Source organism: Alligator sinensis, unplaced genomic scaffold (assembly GCF_000455745.1).
Source record: "Alligator sinensis unplaced genomic scaffold, ASM45574v1 scaffold745_1, whole genome shotgun sequence".
Lineage (NCBI taxonomy): Eukaryota > Metazoa > Chordata > Crocodylia > Alligatoridae > Alligator > Alligator sinensis.
Window position 1 is genome coordinate 1,383,945 of NW_005842119.1, and position 12,539 is coordinate 1,396,483.

Genomic DNA, 12,539 nt, shown 5'->3' on the forward strand with positions numbered 1-12,539 from the left:
ACTCTTTCCTGCCAAAGGCAGGGTCCCTTCCAACCCAAACATCTATGAATCTGACAGTACACTTTTTGCTCATCTTAGCCCACACCTTTCTTGTTATCTAAAAAAGCCAACAGACCTTGCTTTGAAAGTAATAGACTTGGTTTCTGATGAGAGCTAATTCCAGAATCAATGTCCCCTAACTGAAAATCAAGATAAAGCAAGCTTTTAACTTTTTGCTTCATGAGAGATTTCTGTCCTCTCTAAGCTCAACTTTAGGACACCTGCATTATGGTTTCACAGATGTACCACCCCAAACTCCCCACCAGACACTGTCCCCAAAGCAGGTTGGGCCCAGCCTACATTGGATGCTTAAAGCCAGAACTGAGAGCACCCAGGACTCATCCTTCCCCACCTCACCAAGTAAGTGTAAAACCAGTAAGGTGGCCAGTCCCTTAACTAGTCATCCTGCCTGCATTTCAACAAACAGGATTCTTAGGGTCCAGTATTTCAATGGATTTGATCTACCATGGGAGACCATTTGTTATTCAGAATTTTAATTTTAAACCATTCAGAGCTTTTACAGGTTAAAAAAAAGTTCTCTGAATAACATCTGTAAACAAAGTCAATGGATACTACCATACACTGATATAATTTGAACTCTTGACATTACTAAGATCTTAATTTGAGAAATATTTGACAAAGAAATATTGTACAAAACTGCTATAAAATAAGACTTAGACCAAATTTTCTACTTATAGCTATCCAAATGTATTGAAGACCAATAGCTGAAACACGTTATATTTCAGTTACAACTGCAAGTACTGTGACACTTTGGAGACTGTCAAAACACGAAACATTTTGCCAATATTGATACCTTTCTTCCTATTGCTCCATTTTGTTTTTTTGGAGGAGGAGGCTCAAAGATCCTTTGTTGCTGCTGTGGTGGAAGAGTGGAATACAATGGAATGATTTTGATATCACCAACTTCGGGACCCAAATCATCAATTTCACGCTTTATTCTCTTACAGGCTTCATCAATCTCCTATAAGACAAAAGCAAAACAAAGGCAAAAACAAAGGTTAAAAAAAACCCATGAAAAACAAAGTATTTCATTTAAGAACTCTGCATGGCAATTAAGCTATGTCCAACCAGAAAATAAAAACAAGCCTGGATGTTTGCTGAATTTCTAGTGACGTTTCCTCAACAGTCCAAGATATCGTAACTTTTACACTCTAATGAACATATAACAACCTTATTTACATTCAACACCCTTTTTCTTTTAGTCATGTTTTCTAATTAATTCGCTACAAATTGTACTAAAATTGAAATCTCTCACCCAGGAATATTAAAATGCACTCATGACCTTTTCAATTTTCACAATCTAAAGGAAATTGATGTGCAAGATATTTTAAATAAGCCAATTAAGCTTTAATGTCACGTATCACTAATGCAATTATATGGAAGATTTGCTTCATTGTACCTAATGAGAACAAACACCTTTACAGTATAAACATGGATGCTCAAGAACCAGACTCAACTCCATCCTGCATTTTTCTAAAATCCCCCCGAACTTAAGAAAAAAAATGCATCAATAAACTATTCCAAATAAAGACTAGGATGTATTTTGTGGATTTCTATCATAAGATTACCCACATAATCTGACACCACAGATTGTATCAAAATGAGCTACTGAAAATATTTAACCCTAACCATTCACTTACAACTCAGTTTCATTCCAGAAATGAGCTGCATGTAAAATAAGTGACCTCTAGTTATAGGAATGATTGATTAATAGAAAAGTACCACAGCAAAATTTTAAGCCAGTGGCTAATATGCTAAAATTCTCAGACTAGAAACTACAATGCCCCCTACTGGCTTTACTGAAAATGGTACTATTAACTATCCACAAACAACCCATCGCTGCCTGCCCCATTACTCTGTTCCTGCCCCCCCTATCATCTGCAGGCAGTAGGGGGAAGAATTTAAGATGATCCTCCAATAATTAGATTCTATACATAGAAAATAATAATACATTTATAAGTTTTCCATGCACAGAAACTAATTATTGAGGAGTTGCTGCCTTAAATTCAGGGTTGTCTTGTATTTGGGTAAATGCATAAATTCCTCTCAACTATAATCTTTGAAAAAAATATCCTTTAAACTAAAAAGGTAAGCAGGTGAAAATTATTAATCAGGATAAAGAAAAATAAACATATTGCAGTTATAGCTTTAGATGAAACTTATCATAGATACTCTGCACTGAAGTGTTTTTAGCACAATACTGGTCAACAGTGGCTCAATACTTATGACTCAAACATGGACCGATTATTTTACAGTATGGGTAATGCCAATGTAGACCCAGCAAAGCACAGACTTTGCTGGCTTGCCTGCTTTGCTTTGACAAAGTACCATTTGGTAACACAGACCATAGCTTCAGAAATGTTATAAATTCAAGGGCACCAAGTACTTATGATGGTTTGTTTTTTTTTAACCTTTCCCCACAAAGGTAAACTTTACAAACAAATCAAGTATTTAGTTCCCTTAAATGCCTTGAAGAATCTGGACTGGAATGCCCCTATTGGTATATTCATAAAAAAATAAATTCAAAGCCTACATCAGCAGTTGGCAATTATTTTCCAGAGACAGGCCAGAATGGTCCAGCATGAACCCAAGACAGACTGGTGCTAAGACTTGGTCGCCTGCTTCTCCTTGCTGCCTGGCTGCGGTGCAGAACGGGTGAAGCTCCCCACTGCCCAGCAGTGTGCAGTGTGATGTGGCATAGACAAAGCCCCCCACCACCGAAGACCAGCTGAACGAACTGGATCCGATGGTTCCACACAATGTAGGCTGCTTTCCCTTGCTCTAAATGTTAGAAATAGGATATATTGAAGAACCTGAAGCCACTTAGTCCCCCGCATTCCTCTAAACTTGCATGCATGTTTACCACAGAAAAAATCTACAGAATTTGATGGTTGGACACTTCCATTACAAATATTTAATGTCTGACTGTTGGATTTGTGAATATATTGCTTTGTATGTGTTAGAAGTACAAAGTGTGTACTCTGCAGCACACCCTGAACACCACCATACTAACTACCGGCATTCCATCAGAAGAGATGCCAGAGGCTGTGGTGAGAAAGCCCTGCAGCTGCTCAGAGTGCAGAAAGCTTCATATCAATTGCTGGAATCTCAGGGCTAACTGGATATTTAAGCTTGAGCATAGAACAGTCTGTCAGTGAGCCTCAAACAGAAAACCAGTACAGACCTGGTGTTGTGTTTATAGCCCCCAGCATCTTCTCAGAGAGTGAGCTCTAAAATTATATTCAGATACTCCAGCTGGTACAGAAGTAGCCCTAATTCATTAAAAGAGTCCAGCCTGGAGATGAAAAATGCATACATGTAAGACCATAGCTATCACTTCCCAGTGGACTGCTCACATGGCAGTTAGGAAAAAGAATGCAATGCACCAAGAATGACTGCTGCCAGTCTAAGGCCCCTGGCAGATGTTATAGTAATGATGCCACTGGGATTTGATATATGATTTATGTCCCAGCCCAAACACGGTCCTGCCATGATGTGCGTTTAGGGTGGGGCATAAAATTCCTCATATCCCAACTGCACCATTGTGGGGCTGCTCGCAGACCCTGAGGCTGCCCCGTGCTCGATCCTAATACTCCGCTGAGAATGAAGCATGTCTTGTTCCAGACTTGGAGCAGCCTCCAACCGGATTCTTGGGATCTGAGTTGGGCTGTGCAAGGCCAGAACTGACAATCGCTGGATTGCTGACACTGGCCCCAGACACTCCTGGGTATGGTTCCAGGCTCAGGACCAGGGCCAGCTGATGTTGACAATCAGCTGATTGTTGGCATGGGTTGGGAAAGTCCCAGCTGTAAAACACCTTATGCAACACATTCTGTTTAAGGCACCATACAAACCTACCACAAAAATGATCTACATTATATGTGGGACATCTTTGCGGATGGTTTGCCATTTTATGGAGCATTAAATGTAATTCCTGCCAACAGCCAAACAAGAATAATGAATACAAAAAGAGACCTCAGGGTTACACACCACTGTGATAAAATAGTCGAGCTTCACTACCTTCAGAGGGCACGCTATTTCTCTAAATGCTGCCCTCTGCCAACAAACACTATTTTAGTTTTATCTACAGCTACTTTAACCAAATTCCTACCTCTCCCAGCAGCAAATTTAAACTTTTAAAACCTCTAAGCAGAAGTGACTTCTGATGGAAAACAAAGTGCCTTTCTGAAATGTTATTCTCGTGCATATGAACAAAACACCACAAATATCAACAACCACCAAAAAAGCATTAAGAATTCAAAACTAAACATTCAGAAAATGGGCTCCTGAGCCCATAACTATCTGGAAAGCATGGTATACATGTTGAATACACCATCCTGTACCCCCCATGTGGGAACATTCCAAAACTTTTTCCGCCATTTCACAATTTCAGAAACTGGCACCTAAACTTTGTTACTCTGGGTCTGCAAGACAAACTCCTAAAATGATTATACGTACATAAGCAAGACAAGATTAAATTAACCTTCTGTGGACCCCTTGTTGCAGTGAGTAATCATTATTTAGAATTAGGATGTCAAGGGTCTCTTACAAGACTAGATAAAGTCAGAGTATGATTTGAAAAATAGCTTGTGATCAACAAAATCTCCCAAGAGTACACACTGAACAAAGCAGTGAAGGATGCAAGGATTCCACTTCATCCTAATGTTCCAGGAAATCCTTAAAATGTATGCATGTACCCATAAACAAGCATAAACAAGCAGTATACTTTATTTTCACAGAACCCATCAACAGGATTATCTGTGGTGCATCTGAAAGTTCATTGTGCATGTTGAAAGCAACTTTCAGACTTGTATCATAACTTGGCTACATGTAAATCAAATTTCCATCAAAATACTCAAACAAGTGGCCCAAGTAGCATGTAGTACCACAGTCTGCAGCTTACACAGCAAACAGTCCCCAACTGCCAAGAAGTTTAACAGTCCTGGTCTAGAAGGTCCAAGTTTACCCTGCCTTCTACCTAATCATCCAAGTTCTACTGAGCTACCACAGCTTAGTCTGTTAAAATAGTAAGTGAGCAAGATTTTAAGTTTAAGAATTTTTTTTTGTGACAGCATGATCATTTGGGGTGGTTCTCCATGTACAACTAAATACTTTGTATCCATCTCAATCTAAATGCTTATACAAATAATTTACCTTTATTCTATTTAGAAACAACATCAAGACAAATTTTTAAAAATGAAATCAGGTACCAGTAGTAAACAGTGTAGGCAGATCAAGAGAGGGGAAAGTGGGGAGGGAGGCAAAGGGCATCTTGGACCAGGCTGGCCACATTCCTGGTCCTTGTAACCACCCAAGATCTGCATCTACAGACAAGTCAGTGATACGGACACAATACTTCAGCTCGACTGTTTGTTGTTAAATGGCTTACAAAAAAATAAGCAAGAACTGCAGAATGTTCAAAACAGCCATAGAGAGCTACACCCTGTACAGAAAGGACTGAGTAGGGAAGGAATGTAGAGATGTAGCTCTCTATGTGAGGAAACAGTACACCTCCTTGAAGGCCGACATTGGCTCCAAAGAAAAGTGGCTCGAAACCCTCTGAGTCAAACTACGGGGGCAAAGGGGCTTCAGTGAGAGAGACCTAACTGTAGGTGTATACTACAGACCACCAAACCAGGGGGAGGAGCTCGATCTGGAGTCCTCTCAAGCCACACACGCACAGAACGTGGTCATCATGGGCAACTTCAATTACCCAGACATCTCTTGGGAGGAACACTAGGCTAAGTCAGGTCCGTCGGATTGCTTCCTGACATGTATCAAACAGCTCTACCTGACTCAGGAAGTGCATGGGCTGACCAGAGGTAATGCTCTCCTAGACTTGGTCTTGGCCAAAGGAGACTATCTGGTGCGCAACTTAAACATAGAGGGTAGCCTGGGCAACAGAGACCACGAAGCCATCACGTTCACTGCCAGTCACAAGGCAGGCAAATCAGCTAGCAGGTTCAAAGTTTTGGACTTAAAAAAAAAAAAAAAAAAAAAAAAAAAAGAGTGAATTTCAATAGGCTCAGGGCAACAAAAGGGGAAGCGCTGTGGGACCAGGGACCAAAGGTGAAAGGAGTGCATGAAGAGTGGTCATTCCTCAAGGACATGATCCTCAAAGCACAAACGAAGTCTATTCCCATGCAAAGGAAAGGTAGCAGAAGAGCTGGTAAGCCCTCTTGGCTTAATAGGGATATCATGATCTTCTTGGGAAAAAAAGAGAGGCATAAAAACAATGGAAGCTTGGGACAGTCCCCAAAGAGGACTATACAACAACGGCCCACACTTGTAGGGAGCAGATTAGAAAGGCTAAGGCAGTGACTGAATTTAAACTACCAACAGAAATCAAGAACAATAAGAAGTACTTTTTCAGGTATGTAGGGAACAGGAAGAAAACAAATGGACATGTGGGACTACTGCTTAACAGCTCAAAACAGCTGGTTACCAAAATTCAGGAAAAAACTGAACTCCTGAAATGATTATTTTGCTTCAGTATTTCACCAGACTAAGGGGAAAATCATACTAGATACGATTCCGAATGGGCATGGTGGGAATGATGGCCTTCCTACTGTTGACGTTGAGCTTGTGCATGATCTGGCAAAATTCTTCCAAAACATGGCATTCAGGGGAGGTCCCTGAAGACTGGAAGAGGGTCAATGTTGTGCCCATCTTCAAGAATGGGAGGAGAGAAGACCCAGGCAACTATAGGCCAATTAGCCTAACTTCTATCCCAGGGAAAATCCTGGAAAAATTTATCAAGGTGTCCATGTATGATAAGCTTGCAGAAGGTATGATTCTGAACGACAGCCAGCACGTCTTCATCGCGGGCAATCTCATCGCCTTCTATTACCAGGTAACTCACCACCTGGATAAGAGAGAGGAGGTTGACACTGTACCTACATTTCCAAAAGGTCTTTGATCTGGTATCCCATGATGTTTCACAGGAAAATTGGAGAACTGCAGGCTTAACTGCTTGACAGGCGGGTACGAAGCTGGCTGTGGGGTAGGACCCAGAGAGTTCTAATGAACAGATCTGTGTCATCCTGGCAAGAAGTGGCCCGTGGTGTCCCCCGGAGGTCCATGCTTGGTCCGGTGCTTTTCAACATCTTTATCAATTATTTGGATGTGGGGGTGAAGAGCTCACTGGCCAAGTTCACGGACAACACCAAGTTATTGGGGAGCGTGGTCACATTTGAAGATTGTCTAGGTCCACCTGTATCTGCAGCCTAACTAGCAAGTTGGGCAGATTGGAACCAGATGAAGTTCAACATTGAGAAGTGTAAAGAGCTCCACCTAGGGACAAACAATCCCCAACATACTTACACACTAGGTGGTGCCAAACCGACCAGTACCATGACTGAAAGGGAACTAGGGGTAATAACAGATCATAGTATGAACATGAGCCATCAGTGTGATGCTTTAGCCAGGAGGGCAAACAACACTGGCATGTATCAACCGATGCATCTACCAAGAAAACCAAGGAAATGATTCTTCTGCTTTACTCAGCACTTGTAAGACCACAGCTGGAGTACTGCGTCCAGTTCTGGGCGCCACACTCAATAAAGACGTGGAAAAGCCTGAGAGTTCAGAGAAGAGCCACCCATATAATCAGAGACTTGCAAGGCAAGCCATTCGAGGAAAGGCTGAGGGACTTGGGTCTCTTCAGCCTAAAAAAAAAAGAGAAGGCTGAAAAGAGACTTGGTAGCAGCTTACCGCTAAATCAGGAGAATACATCAAGGGCTCAGCAAACAACTGTTCACCAGAGCACCCTTGGGGAAAACGAGGAGTAATGGCCACAAACTCCTGGAAGACCACTTCAGGCTTACCACTAAGAAAAGCTTCTTCACAGTCGGGTGTCCAGACTGTGGAATAAACTCCCTCCAGGGGTGGTGCAATCACCTACCCCGGAAGTCTTCAAGAGGAGACTGAACTTCAAGAGGAGAATCTTCAACAAGACAGTCTTCAAGAGGAGAACTGTCTTCCCTGCTTAGTGTGGGGGGGGCTGGACCTGATGATCTTGTAAGGTCCCTTCTAGCCACTTACAATCTATGAATCTATGAACAGAAAAAACAAAACAGAAAAAAGTGCCTTTCATTTAACTACTATTCTTTCTTCAGGAGCCCCATTTAAAACTGCATGGGAACTGCACATCGCTCCAAAGCTGGGGTTTGAGCAAAGCTGCAATAGATAGATCCGTCATGGGAAATTAGCATTTAATATGCAGTTGTTCTTCAAGCAGTAGGAACCAGTTATTCATTAATGTGTTATAGATAACAAATTAATTCCCTCCTTACCAGGGTAAACTCCCTAAGGACTGCAGGCAGAGAATGCACTCAACTTCCTTTGAAAGTTGTCACAGATAAGGCTGTTGCTCAGGTTTGGTAGCCATCTAGTTATTGAAATAGACCCCAAGCCAGAAGGTCACGAGAACTCTAGGCTACTTGCACACATACGTCAATCTGGCTTCACCAATCTGGAGTTTCTTCCCACACCTCTGCCCCTCAACAGCTTCAGAAATTCTGTTTCCTCAAAAGGGCAATGACCATATGAACCGGCAAGATTAGTTTGGGAAGGATTAGCGTCATAGTTTGGGCCACAACCGTGCGCAAAACGTATTAAAAGAACTAAGGGTGTAGGCTGTAGTTTTTTTTAGTTGGACTTTTTTTTAGATAAATTTTAAAACCTAATTAAAAAAATTAGGTTTAAAAGTAGGTTGTAGTTTTAAATAATTGAAATGTTTTTTTCCAACTATTTAAGTTGGTCTAATAAAAGATATCAGATTCACCCAAAGAACCTTGTCTGCCTTAAAAGAACTAAGTAATTTTGTAAATTTGAGTATTACTTGAACCCCCTTACTTAAATGATCACATACCCAGAAGCCCCAAAGAGCAACTTTCAAGACGCACTTGAAATTTGAGACAACACACTTTAGAGCACACAGAACAAGGGTGGGCAAAATATGGCCCACCAGGCCATTCTAGAGGGCCCCTCTATTACCTGCCAGTGGCTGCCTGTCAAAGGTGACAAGGCACCAGCAACAGGACCCGCTGGTGCCAGGGCCCAGCAGCAGCAGCAAGGCCCATCTGAATCCGCCCCACACCCAGCCCCAACCAGAAGCTTAGCCTAGCAGAGGCTTCTGGCCTGGTGCCCATCCTGATGTTCCCCTGCCCACCCTCTGTCCGAGGGAGTTTCAGATAGAAGGGCGGGGAAATCGCTGGGAATCGCCCCTCTCTGAGGGGGCCAGGCTGAGCCTGGCTGGTTCCATGCTGCACCATGTGGTCCCAGCCATGCAGCTGGACCCGGTTTCCGCTAGAGCCAGCCTGCCTTGGCCAGCACCACAGAGTTCATGGCTGCATGCCTGCGACTGCATGGTGAAGTATGGAGGGAGGGGAGAGCAGGAAGCAGCAGTGGGCAGGCAGGGAGGAGCAGCAGCAGCGGTGGGTGGTCACACAGGAGGAAAAGTAGGGAAGTAGTAGCAGAAGGGTCAGTGGCAGGGAAGTAGCAGTGGGTAAGAGCACAGGGCCAGTGCCAGTACCCTGGGGAGTTTGCTGCATCAGAGCTAAACTACTACCGATTTTATCCAAATCCAAGAAAACTCTGAATTTAAGAACCCTCCCCTCCAATAACTGGATTCTATACATGGAAAAGTTATAAAATATGTTATAATTTTCCATGTACAGAATCTATTTATTGGAGGGTTCTTTTTAAATCTCTCCCACCACAACAGCAGTGGGGTAGGCTATAGGGGAGTCAAGTAGCCTGCCTCTTGCCACCTGTCACCCATTGCCTGACCTGCCCCCCCCACCCCAAGGTGCCTGCCCCTCCACCTGCAGTTGTCCTCCTGTGCTTTGTTAGGGCCAATGTCAGAGCCACAGCAGCTGTTTCTATCCCTTGTACTTGTTCACAAGATGAGAGGCTTTACCACATCCCCACCTTAAAGGAGGAAAAAAAAAAATCTCATCCTGGATTTGAGTCAATATGGTATTCAGGGACTTTTCATTGACCCATTCCCTGCCCCAAGACGTTTTATGTAAGCATCCTCACAAAAGCCTACGAGAAGAATATTATGCTGACATTTTCCTTTAGTACTCAAACAGTTATAAGCATCCTGCTACTGCAAAGGTTAATATACATTCAAGAAATGCCAGAAAGAGGGCCATGACTCTTGCTACAAGATGGCAACCCCCAGCCCATGACAATCTGCACCACCCTCCCCCTCCATCCCCCCCACAACCCATAACAATCTGACCATGGGATAAAATTCCTACCTGACCCCAAATGTGACAATTGGTCTAATCCTGAGCAGAGGAGCAAGACCCTCTAGCCAGGAACCTCCGGGTTTAAGTCCCCAAAGGAGTACTAGCACGCCCCAGTCAAAATCCAGCCTCTGAAGAAGACTTAAAAATAACAAAAAAACACTCTGACACCTGGAAGGGGGCTGGGGAGCAGAGGAAGTCCCTCCCATTCCCATGCTACAAGCACACAGCAAGTGCAGAAGAATGCAAAATAGTGGAACATATAACTATGTGGAACAATAACTATGCCTAATCAACCCTGACCAATGTCTGTCCAACTACTTTAATGCTTCCAGCGATGAGGAACCAACAACTCACCTATGCAGTACATTTTGCCGCCTCACTGTTGTAACACTTAAGGTTTTCCTGATATCCAATCTAAACCTACTTCATTGGAACTTCAAGCTCCTTATGACGGGTATTTGAAGACTACTATCATGTCCCCTCTTAAGCACCTTTTCCACAAGTTGAACCTGCCAAGCTCCTTCAGCCTTTCCTTGTCCAACTTGCCTTCCAAACCCTTTGTCACCTACCTCTAGACCAGGGGTCGGCAACCCCTGGCATGCATGCCAAGCACGGCACTCGAAGCCATTTTGCTCGGCACGCCACGGCCAGCTCCGGCTCTGGGTAGCTGCTGCCAGCGACAGAGGCCAGGCTGCTCCGAGCAGGGCTTGCAGTGTCCCAACTGTCTGCTGGGAGCATCCCGGGCTCCTGGCTGGCAGCAACTACCCAGAGTCAGGGCACTGTGGTGTTTTTCAGCGCTCCAGCCAAAAAACACTGCCTACCCCCTGCTCTAGACCATCTCCAACTTCTCCATATCCTTTTTAAAATGTACAACTGAAAACTGCACAGTACTCTGGATGAGGCCTAAACAATGCCAGGTAAAGTGACTAGCACCACCCACATCTTGCACCCAATCGATGCATCCTAAAGTCATGTGTACCTTTTGCACAACTGCATCATACTACAGAGGTATGGTGAGTCTGCAATCTACCATGACTCCCAGATCCTGCTCTGCAGTGCTGCCATCGAGCCAGGTGTCACTTTTTTTGCATTTATAATTATTCTTCCCAAGAATCACCTTCTGCATTAAATGCAGATTGGCCAAGTTGGTCTTCCAGGTCACCACATTATCCTCCTTTAGTACCCCTTTAAAGGGCCGCTTCTACTGAGAAACGTGCAATGAATCTGTACCTATTTTTAAGGCCAGAAGGGACAATTAGATCACCCAGTCTGACATCTTGCGTATAAGAGATTAATTATATTTCATCCAGTTACCCCTACGTTAAGCTGAACAACTTTTCTGGTGAATATGCATCTTCCAGAAAGGGAGCTCAATTTGGAAGACAGTAAAAGATGTAGATTCCAATACTTCCCTTTGCAATTTGTTCCAGTGATTAGCCATCTTTACCATAGAAAAATCATGCCTTATTTCCCATTTCAGTTTGTCTGGCTTCAGCTTCCAATGACACATTACACCTTTTGTGCTAGACTGAAAAGCCCTTGTTTTCTCCCAATGAAAGTATTTTTGCACTGTGGTCTAGCCACCTCTCAACCTTCATTCTGATGAAAAACTCAATCTGTCTTTCTGAAGAGTGTCACTATACAAGCTATTTCCTCCAGTCCTTCACTTTTTTTCTCCTACACCTCCTTTGCACCCCCTCCAATTTTTTCCAAAATCAATTTCTTCTTTTTTCAGGTAAATATAAAAATGAAAGTCCAACACTGGAAAAATACACAGGAACTACATGAAGTTGGGGTTATTACTAGGGGTGTCAAATGATTAAAAATGTGACTGATTAGTTGCATGATTAAAAAAATTAGTTGCAAATAATTGTGACTTTAATCACACAGTTAACAGCTCAAAATTATGAGCAGAAAATCTCAAAGTTCTGCAGATACATTATATGTTTGGGAAGGGCAAGTGTGGGTTGTACACATGGGGGGGAAAATGTGAAGTTGTGTGGGGTTTGGAGGCGGGGGGAGCACATGGCTTGGGAGTGAGGGATAGAGACAGTGCTGTGTGGGTAAGGGCAGAAGAAGAGGGAAGGGGCAGATCAAGACCCCACAGTGAGGAAGAGAGTAGGGCAGGGGGTGGGGCAGGCTCTAGGGTGAAGGGGGCCCCAAGGCTGGGGCAGATTGTGGGATGGAGCTGCAAGTGGCTCGTCCACGAGTGTGTGTGTG

At 43.3% G+C, this 12,539-nt stretch overlaps 1 protein-coding gene across 1 annotated transcript in view; it reads right to left on the bottom strand.

The window, feature by feature from the left end:
* Nucleotides 1-12,539, bottom strand: part of DHX15 (DEAH-box helicase 15) — an 88,302-nt gene that overhangs the window by 34,214 nt on the left and 41,549 nt on the right. The window contains exon 6 of the mRNA XM_025205577.1: nt 854-1,021. Coding sequence (XP_025061362.1) covers nt 854-1,021 — 168 coding nt within the window. The remainder of the gene's footprint in view (nt 1-853; nt 1,022-12,539) is intronic.